We start from the raw sequence: 22169 nt of genomic DNA, 5'->3' as shown, positions 1-22169 counted from the left end.
AAGGATGAGCACAGCGTGCAAAGTCAGCTAGATGTCCTTATAGAAGGATTGAAAAAGGAAAGGTGGGAGATTAATACGAGTAAAATTCAAGGTCCAGCTGAAACAGTGATATTCTTAGGGATTCCGTGGCATCATGGGCATCGAGAAATGGTGCCAAAAGCACCACAGAAAATACTTGAATTCACTACTCCAACGAGCAAAAAGCAAGCTCAGCAGTTTATAGGACTGTTTGGGTTTTGAAGACAGCACATTCTGCATTTAGGGCAGATATTGGCCCCCCTCTACAAAGTGACAGTTAAGAAATAGGAGTTTCAGTGGGGGGAAGAACAGCAGAGAGCCTTTGAGATGGCGAAAGACACCGTGCAGCAGGTGCTTGATTTATGGCCCTTGAAGGAAGGCGAAGTGGAATTAAATGTGTCTGTGCAAGACAATTATGCTAACTGGAGTGTGTGGCAGAAACAAGACAGGAAACGTGTGCCATTAGGGTTTTTAGAGTCGTAAGTTGCCCGATGCTGGTAACTCATATACTCCGTTTGAGAAGCAATTGTTGCCATGTTATTGGGCTCCTGTTGATACCGAGCAGATGACCTTGGGTCATGATGTATTCATGAGACCTGAAATACCAATCATGCAGTGGGTACTGAGCTCTCCTAAAACGCATCGTATAGGACATGCTCAAGAAGCCAGCATAATTAAGTGGAAATGGTATATTCAAGACAGAGCCAAATTAGGAAAGGGTGGAGTAGCAAAATTACATGAGCAAGTAGCCAACATACCGCCCCCAGATTACATACCACCGGAGGTGCCTGAAACACGTGAGTCTCCCGTGAAATGGGGAGTCCCTTACAGTGATTTGACCGTGGAGCAAACAGAGCATGCTTGGTTCACGGATGGTTCAGCTCGATACGTGGGAACGGAGCGGTATTGGAAAGCAGTGTCGTACAATCACAAAACAAAAAAGATGTTGACAACGACAGGGAAAGGAAAGAGCAGTCAGTTCGCAGAACTTTACGCAGTTTACCAAGCATTGAAACAAGAGACCCCTGGTCAATGTCATGTGTACACAGATTCATGGTCAGTGGCGAATGGATTGGCAGTGTGGTTGCCGACTTGGCAAAAGAATGGATGGAAGATTCTTTCAAAAGAGTTGTGGGGAAAGGAACTATGGCAAGATATTGCAGAGATGTTGTTACAAAGTGAAGTCACTGTATATCATGTGGATGCACATTGTGCCACCGATTCATTAGAGCGTTGGTTTAATTCTGTTGCAGACGAACACACCAAGATTGCGACAATGGATGCAGAAGCTCGGGACGACGATATGGAGGGTTTGGCCAAATGGGCCCATCAGAAAAGTGGGCACCTTGGAGAAAAGGCTACTATCAGGTGGGCACACGCTCGAGGCATCAGTCTTCCGTTGGAACTATTGAAAACAATTATTTTACAGTGTGCTGTGTGCCAACACCAATTGCATAGACCTATACCTCAAATTGTTCGAGGCACATTGAGAAGAGGAAAATTACCAGGTCAAATTTGGCAGATTGATTATATCGGTCCTATGCCAAACAGCATCGGTTGTCAGTATGCATGCACTATTGTAGATACATACTCGGGATATTTGATGGTTTTGCCGTGCAAACATGCAACCCAATTGAACACCATCAGGTTGTTAGATCAGATCATATCACATAATGGAGTGCCTTTGCAGATTCAAAGTGACAATGGGTCACATTTCAAAGGCAAATTGATCCAAGAATTTTGTCAAGAAAAGAGCATCGAGTGGATTTACCACATCCCCTACCATTCAGCTGCGGCAGGGCTAATTTAACGAATGAATGGGTTACTGAAAAAACAGTTGCGCAAATCTGGAGACGGCAGTTTGGAAGGCTGGCGTGATCGTGTGTTTGATGCGGTGCAAGTGTTAAACAGTAGACCTGTGTATGAACATGAAACTCCTTTGATGCGATTAATGACTCCTGATTTACAGGTTCAACCCAATTCAGTTAGAGAAACATTGTTATACTGGGAAATTACGCCAAGTTCTTTAGCTCCCTATCGAGCAACTCCAGAGTCAGCAGGGGTAGACTTGCATTCCAATGAAGAAATCAGATTAGATCCCAGAGGAATAGTTGTCATTGAAACAGGGATTGGAGTACAGATTCCCCCAGAGCATATGGGATGGATTGCCCCTAGATCTGGCCTAGCATTGAAGGGAGTTCAAGTATTGGGAGGGTTAATTGATGCTGATTACCAAGGAGAGATCAAAGTCATCCTAATGAATAGTGGGGATCAGTTGTTATCAATCCACAAGGGTGATCGAGTGGCTCCCACTAAATTGTCCATGATTAAGAAAGGGGAGCCTCCTAACAGTGTTAACTACCCGTGGGGATCGCGGTTTTGGCTCTTCAGACAGTATGGTACCGGGTGCAAAGGTGTGGGTGGAAAAGCCAAGTGGCCCACCAGTGCCCACAGATGTCATTGCATCAGGCAAAGATCAAGTGGTTTTAGTAATGGAGCCTGGTAGAAAGAAATGGCAATATGTACCCGCAGACAAATGTTACTTAAGAGAGTGATGTGCAACACCGATATCTCTTTTCTGTGTTTGCTTTGTAGATCCTGGGTCTGGTTGGTGTGACTGTGGCACTAAATGGACTCCATTTGGGCGAATTAAACAATCTTCTGTTACCAGCGACAAATGTCACATCTGTGCTAGTGATCAAGGGGATACTGATAGTGATGAATACTGTTGTCCCCAAGCAGCCCTATGCCAGTGCCGACAAGCCCGCCAGACCGAAGACATGGATCCGTGAAATGCGACAAACACATCAGGAGCAAGTGAAAACAACCTTGATGCCAGCTGTGCAGGAGCCCTTTGTAGGAAGGAGGAAACACTCTCCTATGAATACACAAGAGGAGAATATGTGGATATATCTGGCACAGCAAGTACAGAATATATCACACTTTTGTCTTACTGATGTGCCCAATGAAGCTTTATTGACTACATGTTTAGTAGCGGTGCCGACGCCTGTTCTGGTTTTAAAACATATCTTCGGCGTCACACATAATAATTCTTTAGTTCAAGACTCAGACATTAGACAATCTTTTTCAGTTCATGAATATTGTCGGTTCTGCCAAGAGACTGACAAATGGAGAAATTTGACACGGGTGATTACGTACAATATAACCCAAGGTGATGTGTGTTATATTATGACGTGCAAGGCACAAGAAATTGGTAAATGCAGACAAATAGAGTTGACCAATCAGTATAATCACACTATGTTCGAGAGGAGACTGTTCGCGAATGTCACGCAAATGTACCAGTGTAAATAACACTATGTCTTGCAATCATACAGTGATAACTGCTAGTCATTTGAATCATGTGAAACTTCCAACAGGATGACTCTTTTCATGTGGTAACATTACATATACTTCTATTCCAGCTAACATTTCTGGAGGTCCATGTGCTTTGACTCGATTAGGACTAATGATGTTTCCTTTACACTCAGCAATAACTCGAGGTAAAAGGCCAACCTTTGAATCTGTAGGGCTCTCTCCTGACTGTGATTCACATGTACATTTGCTATCAGAAGCTGAGGTTTTAGCATTAACCCTTTCATTAGTAGGTGTTTGGGGTTTAGCTGCTGGAGGTTACAAATCTTTGATGAAATTAGCGTGTTTAGTAGTTAAAAGTCTTAATCATACTTCGAAGGCTTTAGAAGAATTACTCCTTGATGGTCAAGTTATTAGAAAAGCAACTTTGCAAAACAGAGCTGCTGTTGATTATCTATTGCTGAAACATAATTTAGGGTGTAACGCTTTCGAAGGTATGCGTGGTTTCAATTTAAGTGACCACTCACGATCCATTGAAAGTCATATTCGAGGTTTGAGAGATCTCATTTCTCAAGTGTCTCAAGATCGCAACAGAAACTGGTGGGATTGGTTTTTTCATGGATACCGGATATTGGGGGTACACCATGTTACATTTTCGCTTGCATTTTTATTATACTGTCCATTATCATTGCTTGTTGTAGTTGCCTTCAATGTGTTCCCAATTTAGTTTTAATCTTTAGTAGGTTTCAGAGACCGGTTCCAGTACCACCTAGCTACGGAAGATAAATATCCAAAGGGTGGAATTGTTATGCTTGATTTATGCTCGATTCAAAATGGCGCGGACACGCAATGCATTCTGGGAGCGCTCGGAGCCATGTTGGATTATTTACCTCACACCGCAGTGAAAGGCTGCACACATTTTGCTGAAGTGTTAGATTCACAGTGCTGAGACAAACATGCTTTTCCAAACCTGGTATGCGGTCAAGGCCATTTCGGCTGGGAAAGCTAACGTTGTTATGGCTTGCTACTGTTCTCCGTGGAGCGTGTTTTTAGAGCAGGGAGGCCCTGCGTTCCTTGAGGGGAGCTCTCGATTGACCCAGCTGGCAACCGACAGCTGTTCAACTGCGCAGGTGCAATTTCCAGAATGTTTGAGAATTAACTCCCCATTGTGGAGTGTGTATATATGTGGAAACCCAGAGGGGGTCAGGTGAGACTTCAGCCAGAGAAGGACGCTTACGTCTGGCCTTCCTGTGAGCTGTGGTACTCTCGGCCTGGCTGTCCCCGGGGTCTTCCAGCCGCTTCTGGACGAGATGAGGACTTCTATTACGCTCACAGTGATGTATTTCCTTTTGACTTATTTACTTCTTCTGTGATCTATGACCTTACTATTTTTATGAGTTATTTCTATGTACTTGTAAGCTTTGAATAAACAGCCGTAAAGAGCTGATTTATCTTCTAAGAGTCGGTGGTTGTGAGTTATTGTGTCTGTCTGTTTTTTAGTTCAAATTACTTGCTCTATAATTGCATTGATGATTTATGGTTGTTTCGTGCACTTTTCGGGGGAGAGCAGTACAGGTGCCTGTACCAAAGCACTTCATGAGGTCCATTCAGCAGTCAGACTGGCATCAATCAGTGGAGACACCTGTAGCAGTGGCGACTGGTGCCAATCCCAAGACTGAAGCAATTAGCCCTCTGCATTGCCCAACAAAGAAGAAGCAGGCGCTACAGCAGAATGCACTAGGCTTTTTGCAGACACATGTACAACCGTCATTACATGAAAGCCAAAGTCTAACAGAGGATGCCAGAGGAGAATGCTTCTGTCTGCATCTTCTGGAGAATAGGGTTACATTTTTACTTGAAGTTGTGCTTGGCCCCTCTGGTGCCACATCTTCGAATAGGAATAGGAAGGGTGCCGATAAGGGAAGGATTAACTTCCGGAGTGGAACTTCATGAACTTATTTGCAGAAGTAGCCAGCTATGCAATGACTGCAGCTTTAGGCCACAGCAGCAAAGAAGGGCACTGGTGTAAAGGACCAAGAAAAATGTCCCATGGCCCTACCCTTGTTAAGCATGGTTAACAACTTGGCAATCAATTCCCAGGCAATAAGAGGGTTCAGGGCATGACATGCTCAAGCGTTCACGTCATGACCAAAACCCAAAACAGAGCACAAAATACAGTGGTAGAGATAATTGAAGACTCATTCACCTCTTCCAAAGATGCCCACCCCCCCCATGCCCCCCAGGTGACATGGTTGACAAAAACACTAAAACAGAAGAGGTAAAGTTTGTAAAACGTCTCTCCCAATGGCACCCACGCCCAAGTAACAGAAACAGTCTGAAGTACAATGGATTGAGTAGAAACATTACTATTAAATAGTATCATAGAAGTCACCAATAAGTGCTTGGACCCTACATAAAGGTATCAAGCGTTACCATTACTTTTGAGAAGAAGAGGAAAAAAAAAAAGATAAAATAAACTGGGCTTTTCTTGAGTAAAAGCTTTTTAATAATGATCGGTACAAGATTCCATACACTGGTCACATGTCTTCATTTTTATTTTAAAGCAGCACACATGATTTCGCTTTTGCATTGGTCTTGAACCCATTTCTTGATGAACTAACATTTAGAAAGATCACAATTCAGTCTACGTTATTCACTAAGATTATCGAAATCCAATTGGCTATTCTTTGTTTTAACGTGAACAACCTATTCAGTGGCAAAACGTGTGCCGGGAATTAAAATAAGACTAATCCCAACCATGTCCCCAAAAATCATTTGCAGAAATTCAACAACTGTTAACTGGTTGAACAAAGGCACGCATGTTAACCTCGTCCGCTTCTGAAAGTGTAAGGAAGAGGGTGCAAGGATATGAAAGACAAAAGCGGGCATGACTGAACACAAAGCGTAATTGAACTTTTTTAAGCCAAGACTGCACCTAAAGCAAACAGCAGAAATCTTTCTAAAACATGCTGTGCATCCAGTCCCCTACATAAGAACTGAGGGACAAGCAATTATAAAATCCTAATCGGTGCAGTCTCCAACAATGCAACAGGATGTGTCCTCACTGGGCACATAATAGATTAGACCACCAGCAGATGCAGTGATCTACCAATCATTTATAAACAGGGCCCAAGATGCTGACTTGATTAAGCCTAAATTTCTAACAATAGCTGTATTGCGGTCAGTATGGAATACTAGGCAGGTCAATGGGAATGTATTTATTCATAATACTGGAAACACTAAACTACCTTAACTCGTTCTAGACATCTGATCACGGTAAAACAAAAAATAACTTCCAACAAGACCTAAGAGAGGGACCCATTTCAGAGAAACCATGAATCCCTCACCCGTGTGCTTACCAGTGTGCCATTGCTTCTGAAAAAAGGAAACCCCTGGAAGGATTATTTTCCTTCTGTAATGCTGCATGCCACCAGAGTCCATGTGCATCTAAAAGAAAGGGGGTGAGGCGGGAGCAGTCCTCAGACTGCATTCATACCTAAATACGTTATGTCTGCACAAGCACTTGCTTTAAATATCATTAACTTTATGCAGCCTTTTAAAGTAGTACCATCATAGCACAGAGCGCTTTGTAAAGAAGCCATTGCTAACATTATTTTCCCTTGTGACATCTTTCTACTCAAGCTAAACAATGCAGCTCCTGAGGATGCACTATTAAGACCTATGAATAACACGTTGAAGAAGTGATGAAATATCCGGCCAGCAAGCGTGATGGCATGGAACCGGTAACTACCACTTCTGGTACCACATCAAGGGCACCCAGCTGTAAGAAGCCCCATCGTGGTTCCCCCCCAAATACTCTTGCAATAACAAATCTCAACTGGAACCATTTTATTAGATTTCATCCTGTGAGCTACGGAGGTAGCACACAATCTAAAGTGTATATTCTACATCGAGATCGAACAGCACACAGATGCTAAAGAATTGGAAATCAGTTTTCAAAAACACGGGTCTGAAAATGTATAACAAATTTGTCAACAAGTTGCGTTCCCTATCAAAGAGATCCCTTTTAGTCAAATGATCCAGTCACTGATCAGACAGTTTCCAAATCTCAAGCGAAGATTGTACATCAAGAAATTAAGATTTGTGCCAACCACCCCTCTCCCTGCCCTGCAAGGAGTACCCCCCTCCGACTCGTTTTTGTTGTAATAATAAAGACAAATCGTTTTACAAAAACAGACTTTTCCCCTAATCTGTTAAGTAGCTTAGAAAAGTAAGCAAAGTTTTCTGGAATTCTTAACACTATGAAATGACCAAAAAGGTTTTCAACATAAACCCCAATAGAATTTTGGAATGATGTGCTTCTATAATCTTACTATACGTTGTGATAAACATACATTTTGTCTGGTGACAGTACCAAAAAGAAAACCGAGAATAACAGATAAATTGTTAGTGTTCTAAAAACAGCGATGGTGGATAAACTATAATGGGAATGTTGTGACATGGTCGTCATAATACAAAAATAGACTTTCTCCATTGAGGATTTTCTAGTCATTCTTTCGGTCTTTAGCATCTTTTGTTTCCTCCTCATCTGTGTATTCGCTGGGCTCCTCGCCTTCCTTCAACAGTTTGCCGACATGGTGATACTTGCCTGTCAAAGAAAAAGTAGGCATTTTTCAACTTGCACTTGCAGCAACAAACAATAACATTATTAATCCAGTCCTTGGTGTCCCAGTCACATACCAGTAATGCCCAATCAGTCGGTACTGGGCTATGCATCTACTAATGAAGATGATTTTTGATAGTATGGCAATATCTTTTTTTAAAAATAAATTAGGCAATCAAGGTTGATGGATAATGAACTAAACCAGATGACCGAACATAGAGCAATACACACACACACATTTTTCTGAAACTTCAAAGTGTTTGGAGACAAACGGGAGAATAAGAAATTGGTTTATTATTTAGGCTGGTCATGGGTAATGGAAATAACCATGGGAAGAGCAGCAACTGTTCACTATACTTAAAACGTAGATAGTATTTCACGGATATTTTATTCCTACTTGGGAATAGATTCACTAATGTATGCCTTTCCCATTTTGTTTTTGTGCTTACATTTTAAATTTAATTATAATGGAACTGACCAAAGAGCTTCATCGTCTAAAGCACACCAAGATGGGAAAAGGTGCCTGGGGTTGTGCAATCAATGTCCAAATTCCTCTGGCCAAATCCACACGTATACACAAAAAGGAAGCTTTACAGTGTCAGCATGAACTACAAAGAGGATGTCTACAGTATTAGCTTGTACAGTTCCCCAGCATTAGAGCAGAACTATTTTAGCCACACGAGATAGAGGTTTGCGCCAAGTCAAAATATAGACCAACTTGGTGTGCATCAGGTTATAACCTTCTCATAAATGTAAGCACGAAATATTCTATGTTGACCAAGTTCAGGTCGACAGGTTTTCTTTTCCATCATTTAGATTGTAGTGCTTCATTCATGTGCAGTTGTGCCACGATATGCATTGTGGCAACAGTTACAACTCGGAATGTATACAACTACTGACATTTCTTAAATCATGAGCAATTTTAAAAAAAGGGCCAGGTTATGTATTGGGTATTAACTGTACCACATGGGGAGGTACCAATAGACCCTTGCAGTGCATACTGTCTATAAGGAGGTAGCAGCAGTAGTGGAGAGGTGTGTTCTACCAGCAAATCTCTCTTGCCAGAAGAGCACTACATTTGACAATGCAACTCAGTGCACCTACTATCGATCACCCACAGGAAGAAAAACAAAATTAAAAAAAACATGGCGTCCCTGCCAGCCCCTCACACCCAATGACATTGCCTAAATTTTCTTACCACCAAAACCTACTTTCTACAATGACAACCTACCTGTCCACATCATAAAAATAAATGTTTGTCATCACCTTCAACCCCTCTCGGATGTACATTGTGAATGCCTCATGCCATCTTTACAAGAGGACCGATATGATCACTACTCAAAAACCCACACTAGTCCACGGACGATCTCTCAAACTACTGGCCAATCAACAGCCTACCGTTCCACAGGTAAAAGAATCGAAAAGGTAGTATACAACCAATTTGTGGACAGGGATATGCCACAGCTACAAATCTGGAGGCACACCGAAATATAGCACAGAAACAGCACAAGTTACTCACAATGGCCTCTAGATTATTCACAAAGGCGACCTTGGTCCCACTTAAGCAGACACATTCAACATAGTGGATCACATCTTGTTGGTCTAATATGGACATAAGCGGATTCATTGGGACCACCCTTAGCTGGTTCACATCCTATGTTGATAATAGACACCAATCAGTCCAAATTGATAATTTCTGATCAGACTGCTGCATGGACTCTAGCAGCGTCCTCTATGTTAGGCAAGATTGTATGTAGTAACCCTGTGGGATACCACACCAGCCTTGTCCTCTTGGCAATAGGGGACCCAACCTTTGGTATAGGTCTGTACTACACATGTTGGTAGAGTGACTGAGCAGCCAGACTTATCTGAAGAGGGGTCAATGTCAGCTGTATAGGTGCAACATAGAGATTCAGTGAGTATTCAAATAAAAACTATACTCCAGGTTTCTTATTAAAATAATTATTTATTAATTTAAAATAAGCCTTCTTTAGAAAGGGCAAGATGCAACAATAAAATACACTTCAAAAATACACTACTTCAGTTAAGTAGATACCCTTTTGGGATATGTGTGTCACACACACACACACACACACACACTACACCCCTACACCCTAGGGGTGACTACAATTGCTAAGAGACTGTGGACATTAATGTATCACTTTTACCCTTAATGCAATACCGGAGTTATGGAAAAAAAGGAAAATGTTATGGAAGGAAACAAAGGTTAACAAGGTCTCTGAACAGGCAAGTACTTAACAATCCCCCCAATGAAACATAGGTTAACCCTTTCCCAGCTAAACAAGTAATGTATGACTTTTTGAGGGACAGATAAACACAAAGTCAGAGGGTAAGAAGAGTCTGCAGAGAGCCAGGACTGCCAATGTCAATTGAACAAAGTCTAGGGGAGCTGAGGCAATTCTTGAAGATAGCACAAACGTCTTGCACAATGTTAAATAGTGAGTTTGTAGAAAAGAAGCACTGTTGGGTCACAAGCTGGGAGGCTTCTGAAAAGCAAAGATGCAAGCAGCTCTGCAAAGGGCAGCAAATGCAAGTCTTCAGTGAGAGCAAGCAAGCTGCAGATAAGAGGTAAGTGCCCCTAGTTAGACAGTACCTTAGGTCTGAAGAACGGGGTCCAGCTGGCTTCCATTTCTTTTGCAGTCCTGCAGATCCTGTGTTCCTGGGCCTCAGTCGAGGGGACAAGAGGGAGGACGTCTAAAGACTCCTGCACTGCAGTTTGAAGGTCGCTGGCAGCAATGGACTTACTCTAAATCAACAGTACTTCACGGTTTCAGCTACAGGCTAATGGCACCACCGTGGTTCCTGGACTCCTTTTGGGCTCCTCTCACTTCTGGGGTCCAGCACTCTGTTTAGGTGGCTCAGGCATGGGTCACCCTGCTTCGGGAGTGTCCTCAGGATCTTCCTGGAGCTCGGGTCTGGCTTAAACACGATCCACTCGTTTCTGGCATTCCTGTCCCCTGGCACTTGGTTCCAGCAGCAGCGAAGAAGTACAGCCAGCAGGGAGAGGGGTCCAGTTTTGTGGTCAGATGGTCCCACCAACCAAAAGGGAAGAAGTCGTCCGTTCCGGGCCTCTCTAGACAATATGAAAATTGGAGCGTCAGCACTGCATCAGGGCTTCACCTGGAAAACCAACGGTCCAGGAGGGTGCAGTAAGCTTCTCTTCCAGTTTCCTCTTTGGTTCCTTCGTCCAGTGTTCGACTCTGCCTTCCTTGCAAAAGACCTTGCCTTTTATGCATGTTTCTCACATTCATTCGCAAACTAGCTGTCACTCGCACAGCAGGGTGGCGGTCCTCCAAGGACAGCCAGCCAGCCAGCCAAACACCTTTGGGAGCACTCCTGTAACCAAGGAGACTAAGCACAGGGAGTTTCGGGAACCTCCCTCACTTGCTGCCCTGCCCTGCAATACACGCTGGAGCCAGAGGCGGGCTTCACTTGTGAATCCCGCCAAAGGCAAAACAAACAAAGGGATCAAACCTGGTTTGGCGCGTAGAGTAAAACCCAAGAAAGACCACACAAGCAAGAAATGGTGGAAAAAGAAGTCCGGGCCATTTTGACAAAATGGTCGCCCATGGGTGCAATACTGCAGCTGAGAATTCGGCCTGCGGTAAAAACGCACAATGGTAGGAATATTAAACCACTGCCACCACACATTAATTGTAGTGAGGGTAACAAATATGTTGCATGAGAAAGTAGACAAAAGGGATACTAAGTAACCCAGCACTCCACATAACATGGTGCGAGTTGGGTCTACAAAAAGAAAAAGGTAAGTAAAGTCAATTTCACTTTACTACTCTTGGAAACAGTAGTTTATCCAAGAGAAGGTATTTAAAAGAAATCCAAAGGACTTCTCTGTGACACTGCACTGAATGTACTGTGTGTCACAATACAAAAGTGATGCCTATGGAGTGTGGCAGACTCCAAAACCAGAGTCCAAATCAGATAACAATACTCGAGGGAGTGAGAAAAAGGTTTCACTCACTCTAGGATTAAAATTAAAAGTCCAGCAAAAGAGCTGGAGGTCTCTAAGGTAGAAGGGAATTCTCACAGAAATGAGAATTCTCCCTAACACTCCATGACTCCATCTTCTCCCCATTAAGCTTCAATCTATATATGGAGTCATCAGAATTGCTCCTCACCCACCAAGAACACTAGTATGCAGAGGTCACAAAACAATTACCTGGTGTCTAAGCCTCCACAACATCCAGGAACTCTTGAGCACATCTCAAGGACATCATACATCCATAACCGTATTTATAATTAAACCTACAACACATTGCACTCCTTAATGACAAGATAAAGGATTTGCTCATTATGACCACGTTGGTCTAAAACCATACTATGCTGAATGCATCCCAGCTAAGGCTACCACCCATTCCTCATGTTATCCATGCTTCACCTCGGTCGACTCCAAAATGTACCCTGCTATTCCCAATTCCTGCTTACCTTTATCCTCATTTCCTTCTCACCTCACAGACCACAATCTACTTTGCACTCTGGGTGGGGTCCCGCTTCACCCACACAGACAAGGTATCGACGCTCTAAGAGCACTATGGTGGTGAGATGCACAGTACAAAAGCTAACATAACATAACATATCTTGAAGTGAAATGTGCACATGACATCGAGCAGCAGCGACTGCCTCACAATGATCCAAGCTTGGTGGTTGGATGGCAAGCACCTTCCTAAAGTGCAACCACACTTTAAAAAAGTTTATTTTATTTATATACAGGAAGGAACAATCTCAATCACAAAAGAACATACAATAGATAAGAATTCCGATTTGACTGGAAGCAGGGAACTTCTCTCAATGAAGTTAAGAGTGAAATTCTGACGAGATTGTGGGGTATTAGTATAATTGTTTGGTTTTATTTGACCAAATGTTACATTTCACCGAATTTGGCCAGTAACATTCGATCAAATTAAACCGAACAATAAGGCTAATACATACCTAACATGTGGAGTGGGGGGGTTGTGGGGTGTCCCCCGCTCCCTATGTTTGGCACATATTAGCCTTGGGGGGCGTCCCCTGCTTCCTCAATATTTGAGGCGGGGGGACCAAAAAACGTCTGCATTGGAGGGACGGATCTGATGCTGCAGGGCTGAAGTGGACCAGGCGGCGAGATGACAGGTAAATGGGGGGGGGTCAGGTAGGGAACAAAACTTTTTTTAAACCTGCAAAGCTGTGCCACATGCAACATCATACGATGTGATGTTGCGCGAGGTCAGTTTTTTTCGATCTATTTTTTTCCGACCGATTTTCTTTTCAGTCAAACATACCCAAACCGATTGTGGAGGGGAGTTAATGAACAGTCTCCGGGGAAAAAACATGGGGGGACTCTCATGGATTGCGGACAATCAACATTACACATTTTTGGTGCAGGTAGGCGCTAAGGCAAGCTAGCTGTTTTAGGGATGTGACCACGATGGAGGACGAGAATGTGAAGGGCAGAGGCAGGTTAGAAGTGAGGGAAAAATGTTAGCAAGAATGCAGATTCAGAGGTAGGTTTAGAGGGCAAACTCAGACTAGTAGGTAGACTTTCAATTTAGTTCTGAACAAATGGGTGTGACCGTTTCTCAGATGTCTGGGGTAAGAGAAATCCATGGAAGTGGAGAAAGAAAAGAGATTAATAGAAGGCTTGTACAGTTGGATAGAGGTGGTGCTTTATGATGTATAGATTGGTGACCCAGGAGTAGAAATTTAAATCTGTTCCCGTTTTGCATCGTCAGTCGTCCAGCCTGCTGGTTGTATGAGGAAGTAGGTGTGAAGTGAGGGAGTTTGTAGAGAGTCCTGGTATCGAAGTTAATGAGCTTATTGACAGGACAGAAACCGTGATCTGGTGGACCTGCAGACGGAAATGCTTCTTCTCATGGATAAAAGCAAAGTGGGCTTCTGATGCTATTAGATTTATCAGCAGCTTTTGACTTAGTGGACCATGAAAAGCTCGTAAGCAGGCTGAAAAAGTATGGAGGATGTTCGGACGCAGGAGGTGCCTGGATCGATATCATTTTTAGAAAATAAAATGTCCAGAGTTGTATGGGGTAATGCTTGTATGCCCCTGAAGTGCTGAAATGTGGTGTGCCGCAGGATGCCCGTCTCTCACCATCTCTGTTTAATGTTTAATACCAACCACTATGTGCGCTACTGGATAAATTGCTAAGACGGATCTGTTACTCTTTGGCTCATCCCATGCCAGAGGGAATCTTGAGGATTCTTACGCCAGATATACCATTGACAAACATTTCATCCCCACAGTCACAAAGGTGAAGACCTTGGGAGTCCTCTTCGAAGCATCTCTTTGCTCGATGCTCCTATTCAGAATGTCATCAATAAAACTCAGCATCACCTAAGGCTCCTGCGACTGGTAAAAACGTATGTTTCCGAAACCAAATGTATGACCTTGGTATGAGCATTAATTATGCCCAGATCGACTACTGCAGTGCTCTATATATGGATACTAGTAAGGGCAGCCTAGGATGTTTGCAGGTTCTGCAAAATGATGCTGTACGCATTGTGAAAAATGTGCACAGATATGAGCCCATCTCTGGACACAGAAGAAATCTACACTGGCTTTCGGTGGAAGCCAGGACTCGCTTCAAGGCGCTCACCATAGTACATAAATGTTGTTACGGACAAGCCCCAGAAGACTGCATGAAGGTGCATATCCCCAAACGAGCCACTAGTTCAATTGATGAAACGTGCATGATCATTCCAAGTAGCAAGTGTGTCAGACGATATGGTAGATCCTTCACAGTGCAGGCAGCCACAGCCTGGAACAAACTGCTGAAGGTACTGCGTGCTGAATCCAATCTGTTGAGCTTTAGAAAGTGCTTGAAAACACTCCTTGTAAAATAACTAAGGACTTTTCGGGATCTTGATCCATGGCTCTCCCACCTCAGTCTTTCTCTGAGCCCCGATGCCTGCGGGTTCCGGCGCTCTATAAATGGATAGATAATAAATAAATAAAGCATAGTTGGGGAGACCAAAGAGAAAGCTGGCAAAGTAGCCCAGTTTAGAGAAGAACAGAGTGGTTGATAGATGCTTGGCGGTGTTAAAAGGAGGGAGGTGCCCGATTTGTCTAATATTAAGAAGGCGGAGGCGAGCCACCGTTGCGTTATGGAACTGAAAGTAGAGATGGTGTGAGAACAGTCACAAATGACACCAAAGTTTCTAGCTGAAGAAGAGTAGGGGAGAGTGCCAGGTGGGAATTGGATAAGCAGGTGAAGAGATGAGAGAGAGTACATGGCAGGGAAGAAGAGCCCCTCAGTTGTGGTAGGGTTGAACAGTTTATTAACAAAGGCATCCAATATTTAATGGCAGAGAGACATTTGGACATTTTGAGAAGAGAGAATAAGAGATCAGAGGAGAGTTCAGGATAAGAGTAGAATATTTGGGTGTTGTGCGCAAAGAGATGATCCGAGAACCCAAAGGAGGAGATTTGTGCTGCAAGAGCAGAGGTGCAGAATGTAAAGATGAGAGGTGCAGAATGTAAAGATGAGAGGACCCAAGACAGATCCTTGTGGAACACCAAGTTAGATGAGTGAGTCGAGAGGTGTTGTTCCAAGAGTCAGAGAATTGGTGAGATGCCAGGCAAGATTCAATTCAGGCCAGGGCTCAATCGCAAATCCCAAGAAAAGAAAGAGTATGAAGGAGATCAGAGTGATCAACTGTCAATGGCAGCAGACAGCTCAAGGAGAATTAGAAGAGTTCTCCTCCTACTAGGCCACTCCCTCAAATGATATGCATTTGGAGTGATTCTTACCTCAACTGGCCCCATCATCAAAATTGCTCTAGGGTTAATAATCAACAGCGATCGACCCTTCCACAAACATATTGCAAAAAAAAAAATCAAAAACCTCTTCGTATCAACTACCCCTTCTTCAGAGAGATCAAACATGACGCAATCTGACTTTAAAACACTATGTTTCAGGCCCTTGTGATTTTACACAGTGCTAAAACAATTACATTGGTTGCACACTCTAACCAGAATTCTGTTCAAGACAGCATGCATCTTACTTTGAAACTCGCCAATTCTTGTGTTTTTTGCACATCTAGCAGCCATACCATCTCTAGGATTGAGATTAAGTTAGCACTTCAGGAGAAAAGGAACCCGCATTGTTGTGCTATGAACCAGCCAACTGGAATATCACCCTGATTTGAATTAGGATGGCTCTGACTCTCCTTTAGTTCAGGAAAGGGCAAAGCAGGGATCTTTAAGGAACTCCTGGAGATATCACCAATAAAATGCACCCACCTTGGGAGAGCCATCCCCTGGCATTTTCTATGCCAGAGGTTCATATCCCCACTCTTTCACAATACACACTTTCTTTTGTGACCCTTCCTTTTTATTGCACAGTGGCAAGTTGCTCCCCAGTTGGTGTATATGTTTTTATATACCGTACCACAAACCTAAGTTGAAATTGGTGTCTCATATGTCGATATAGCACTCTCTCTCTCTTCCTTCTCTGCTCCCTCTGCATGTGAGATCTGGTATGCTCTCTGTCTGTTTGATATATTGGTCTCTGTTATTGCAGTCTGGCTCACTAACATTTCTTGCTTTAGTGTGGTTTAGCATCCCCTCCTCTTCACTGAACCTTTGCCTTTCCCTATGCAGATTATGTGTTTTTCCCTATAGTTTACAGGTGTGCAGCCTGTTTCTGTATGCTGCCAAAATCAAAAGGTTATTGTGAAATAGAGATGCCAGGATTCATATGGAGATCTTCTGGTTCCCAAGTCAATAACGTGACAGACCTATTACTTCTTTCCTGTTCCTGCAAACCATTTGTACTCCCACACTTGTTAGTGTAACATGGCCCTGTCAAGGAAGATGGGGGACGGGGGCCCAGCCCAACTCCCCATGGATGCCTGGTGAGCAGGCAGACCCCTTCCCATCCCTCCTTACGGTCGGTGAAGGCAGCTTCCGGGCTGCAGATGAAGCGGGAGACCTAGAAGCAGGGGACGCTGGAGACTGTGATGGAGAGGGGGTGCCCTTGTCAAGGGGTGCCACAAACGGCACAACACCGGCAGAGGACGTGAAAATGGATGCGCTGCACCAAAGGAGTGCCGTGATATCTAGAACACTGGCAGGATCCAGCAGACACTGTGCTGGAATCTGTCCCCCACAGGGAACGAACCACCACTAACCCACCAGGGAGATTTTATTAATACAGGACCCATGAAAGCCTCAAACAATTGTGCCACCAGGGATATATTCGATGATTATTAAAGGTCCTGCAGGCTTTGAAAGTTCCAGGGTCCCAGGACCCCAGCAGGGTCAATGATGGACAAGCCCTTTTAAGCCCTCCAATGGCCTCCCACTGTCGCACCACTTGGTCAGGTGATTGGACAGGGTAAGTAGCCAATCCTGGAGGGGCTGGGGTATTTAAGGAGTTGTGTAGGTGTGGGTTAGTTAGGTGAGGACAGGAGGTGGTGGAGGATGTCCGAGAGACCAGTTATTGCAGGAGCGATTGGAGTATGGAGGCTATTGTTAAGGAGGGGGTCTGTGGAGTGTTTGTGTGCGAGAGAGGGAGAGTGTGAGTATTAAAAGGTAGAGTAGGAGTAGTGGCCAACTGAAGTAGAGGTGGTGCTAGTAACTGGAAGTGTAAAGTAGGTGGTGGGAGTAGCGAGTGAAGGAGATGGGTGGTAGTAGAGTGTGCAGGGCACCAGCTCCCTTGGTGTCCCTGTGGTCTGACCAGGGCTAGCGAGAGGTGAGCAGGGCACGATATCCCTGGAGATCCGGTGAGAGGAAGACAGCAGTAGTAGAGAGGTTACGGAATAGGAACAGTAGTAGATCGGGAAGAGCGACAGTGATTGGGAAACAAAGGGAATAGAAAAAGATGGAGAATTACAGTGAGAAGGAGGGAAAAGGAAACTGAGGAACAGTTGGAGGTACAAGTGGGAGTATGAATAAGAGTGGGAAAGAAAATAAGATCGAAGGGTGGCGGCTGAAAGAGACACAGTAACATGGTGGGAGGAGAACAGCTTAAGAAACAAGTATAGAGAAGGGTCAGGTATGAGAGGCTGTAAAAGGTGCAAGCGTGGCACTGGGAGAAAGAAGGCACCATTCCCTACTCCCAGAGTTCTAACCAATGACAGGAGAGGGAAAGTTATAAGTTACTTAGGGAGTCAGGTAGCCATCGTTTCAGGGCAAAACCTAAAGTGCAGAGAAGAAGAAAGCCAGATAGGTGTTACCGATCTGTGAGTTACTAACAACCCAGATAGGGATGACTGAGCTAGGGTGGTGGGAACCAAGCCCTGGAAGTCGAGAGGGGAAAGAGCCGACCCTAGCGCCAACATCCTCAGCCCCTATAGACCACAAAGAACATTGCAAATCAACCATTCTGACCATCAAAAGCCGTTAAACACCCTTTCATTTACTCTAGGAGTCAGCGTGGCCATTTGTGGTGGGCCACTATGTCACAGTAGATCAGGAATGTTAAGCACAGAGAGACTGGACTTTGCTGAGAATCCAACAATGTTGGTCAATTAGAGGGAACACAGAATTCGAATAAATATCTTCCACTTGCACAGTTGGCAATGAATCATCCACAAGACCTCTTTCATGGTCATCCTTCGTTCCCAAACGTTGTCTCCCCTTTTCCCTCCTCTATCATTTCCACATTCTACCCGGTGACTCTCAGAGGAGGTGTTAAAGAAACGGTAGGTTTCTCCTGTCTGGGTATAGATGGAGAATGATGCAGGCAATTGTTATGGAGATGGGCATGTCTATAAGGTGTGGAAGGATTGCAATGTATGCCATAATGAAGTGATGTGCATATGGTGGGGAAATGGGGTGGATCAAGAGTGGTGCTAGGCCATGTGTGGCAATTGGGGGTGGATGGATGATGGGAATGTACCCATGCGGGCGTTGGAGTGAATGGGATGTTGGAGATGTGCCTGTGGGCTATTATTCGAGGGGTGAGGGTGCCTTTGAAGGGGTAAGAGGTGTAGGAAAGGTCACAGTTTCTAGGCTGGGGAGTAAAATGTTGGCGGAGATGGGTTATAACATGAGAGGTCCAATTTCAAATCATTACTAATCCTGCCTGCAGTCATTATTGGTGCCCCTGAATGGGATCCCTTTAGCTAATCCTGTCTGGCTAATATTGTGTGGAGTCAAGATTGCTAAACCATGACTGCTCATCTTTATTGCTAATCACCCCCAGTGTTTGTTATTGCTAATACTGCATCAAGTTAATATTGCTAATCCACGGTCTTCTGCTGTAATTGCTGGTCTCTTTCCTGCTGGTGAATACTGCCAATACAACAAGTTGGTTAATATTCCAAATCCCACGGAATGCCAATATCAGCAATTCTGCCAGCCATTATGGCTCACATGGACAATGACACTGGCCTTCTTGGCCAATGTACCTCAATAAAATTGGCTGAAAAAGCGAAATGTGGAGCCCATTTAAAATCACAGTGAAGAAACCCCACTAAGCTTCCTGATGCAGTGACCCCATACGTTATCTAAATGTGGGAAATCCTTTCCAGTAAACATGGATTTGCAGGAAATTCTTTGCTTGACAGAAGATTTTGCAGGGCTGCTGGTAATCGATAGTCTTTGCGTTTCTCACGTGCCGAATCTGCCAGGTCCTTCCTAGAATTTTAAATCCCCCTTTAGCTGTGGTGTCTTCTTACAACACTAATTTCTGTGTTCCATTTCATTCAATGTTCTACTGGTCTTCAATTGACTGGATTTTTGAGTACCGGTGAGTAGGAGCTGGTGGCAGTACCCGACTGATTTGCATATGGCAGAATCCCTTTTGCAATGGCGCAGACTGGCTAAAAAACAGTGGTGTGGAAGGTTGCCCAGAGGACTGCCAGTGGCTCAGATTAATTTGAAACCATCCACCCATCACTTCTTGGGATTTGGCGAGTAGACGTGGACAGATTATTCAGCAGAATAGCGAGTAGTTTATCAAGCATTCGGACGAATAGGTGCTTTATTTAATAAATCATGTTCCGAACTTGAAGACTTTTCAAAACAAAAAAAAGCACTATTTTACATGTGTGCTCAGGTTTCATTTTTTTTCTTCATTTTAATCAACTCATCCTCATTTAAATCAAAAAAGCAGTGATCAAGTGCATTGAAGGATGTGGCATACCATTGCAACTCACAGTGGCAGGCTTCTGGAATGCCGAAGTGCTGTATTGCAATGAACAAAATGAATATTGCAATTCTGCAAAGTAGCATAGGTAGAAAGTGAGTTTTGAACCTTTCTCGCAGCACAGATAGAAATGTGGAAACGGCTTCTTTGCACTTATGCAGGGCACAAGTCTGGAATAAGTGAATGGACTCCATTTCCCCGACTACCCCCCCCTCATAAGCCAAACAACTAGAAACTCTCCAGGAAATGCAGATAGGGTTGGAGCAGGGTTAATCACATGTAGGCAAGCCCAACATTTGACTGAGTTTGGCAAAACGTGACTATTGTCCGGTCACTTAATTCCACCAAATATGAATCCTTGCCCAACCTCCTTCCCGCTAAACTAGAGAATGTATGGCCACGTGGCTGTTTGTGCATCTCACTCTTCACCCCACAGCACCAGCAAGTGCGCTCCATCTCTCCGTCTACATAGAACAGTGCTCTCATCTTTCACACCTTTTATGTTGGTTACAGTCAGGACTGAAATGTTGTTTGAGAGATTCCCAATAAGCACATTTTCTCAGGAGACCATTATGGGTTTGGAAACATCACCCACATCTTGCATTGTCCGACATGTAACAATCTTCCTCAGCCCTATGGAAATAAAAGAGGCAGCCTCCCTTAGGAAGTCTTCCGATTTCCAAACATCCTCCCCTCCTACCAATTTTATCAGCAGAGCATAGCTCTCTATCCTATACAGAATCCTCACACCGTCTTTCAGAACTCCCGCTGGCAGACTGGCGTAAGCAGAGCTGGAGAGATTTCCCAACATTAATTTCTCTGAAAGGCCTCCGAGGAGAGGACATGTCACTTTGCCTGGGATAACGGACATCCTCCGCCCTATCATACTCTTAAAGTTTCTGCAAAGACATTTCCCATCGAAAAACAAAATGATCAGCTCTCATTGATCCTCGCCTCACATTCTCTAGTAGTAGTACACAAACACAGTTGAATGATATTGTCAGATAAGGTTTAATTGGATTCTCATTTGCAATCTCCACTCCATATATTCCACTGAGATGTAACATTCCATTCAAATGAGAAGACAAAGTATTCAGCAGGACCTAAATAGCAAGATACTATATAACAGAGCCAAAAAACTTTTTTCCCAGCTAGAAATCGGCCTGTTACTTATTCAAAGCCGAAGTTCAGAACACCCGAGAGTGGCGTGGTTGTAGGTTGGCGTTGGTACTCCAGGTCTGTCGCAGTTTGTCATTTGGGTGAGTTAGGATAGATGGATATGGATTTTGTGTCCGGAATCTACCATTTTACTTACCTTATGTTATAGAGTCTGGAATAAACCCTCGGGTATTCTAAAAGTGTCAGTCACCACAACGACATCCAGGCATTGTAAAATGAAAGTAGAAACATCTTCTGACCTACAGAGCCTACCTAAATAACAGTTTAGCAACCTACAGCATACAAAAGTTGAGGAAGTGTGGAGAGAATGTGGCTGAGAATAGACAGAGCCACAAGGAATAGACTGTCCTCGGCTGAGATGTGCGAGTCTGATAATGCAGTATCGTTCAAAATTTGCAAGACTTGGGTCGAAAATGGTGCCAGATTCAGGGATCATTTTGCCATACAAATGCAAATTCCAATACGGTGAGGCAAGCTCTTAAAAATACAGGTTCATGGAGTCAAACTAAAAGAACAAAATAACTTAAGATATGGAAATCTGGCTTAAGAAAAGACAAAGGGGCTCATTAGGAGTACTCTGGACCGGAACAAATGCCGGTAAAAATGCTGGTAATTCAAGCACCAGTAGTATTTCTGGAACCGGAGAAACACAAGTTTGCCGGTGGGGGCAGTTAACTAGCGGCAGGCCTGACCCGCCAGGAGTTCAGCCGCCTACCAGTAAATAAATGCTGCTGAAATCACTGGCACTACCAGTGCCAGAACGTACTGTCGTCTCTGCCACCTGTGATATCGGGTTATCAGGCAGCAGAAATGTTGAGGCAGTTTTGCTGGTACACCACCAGAATTACCGGCGGGATACTGGCAACAATGTAATGAGGGCCAAAGAGGCTGGAATTGCCAAACATCAGGAG

The 22169-nt window shown here is 43.9% G+C and overlaps 1 protein-coding gene across 2 annotated transcripts in view; it reads right to left on the bottom strand.

Annotated features, from left to right (window-relative positions):
* Positions 1 to 5813: 5813 nt before the first annotated feature.
* The window catches only part of PGRMC1 (progesterone receptor membrane component 1), a 178016-nt gene continuing 161660 nt past the window's right edge, over positions 5814 to 22169 (bottom strand). For both annotated transcript variants that reach the window (XM_069612714.1, XM_069612713.1), the window contains exon 4: positions 5814 to 7939. In XM_069612714.1, coding sequence (XP_069468815.1) covers positions 7836 to 7939 — 104 coding nt within the window. In that variant the 3' untranslated portion in view covers positions 5814 to 7835. The remainder of the gene's footprint in view (positions 7940 to 22169) is intronic.

This window comes from Ambystoma mexicanum, chromosome 5p (assembly GCF_040938575.1).
Source record: "Ambystoma mexicanum isolate Mex_15411 chromosome 5p, UKY_AmexF1_1, whole genome shotgun sequence".
Taxonomy (NCBI): domain Eukaryota; kingdom Metazoa; phylum Chordata; class Amphibia; order Caudata; family Ambystomatidae; genus Ambystoma; species Ambystoma mexicanum.
This window is presented reverse-complemented; position numbering and strand designations above follow the sequence as displayed.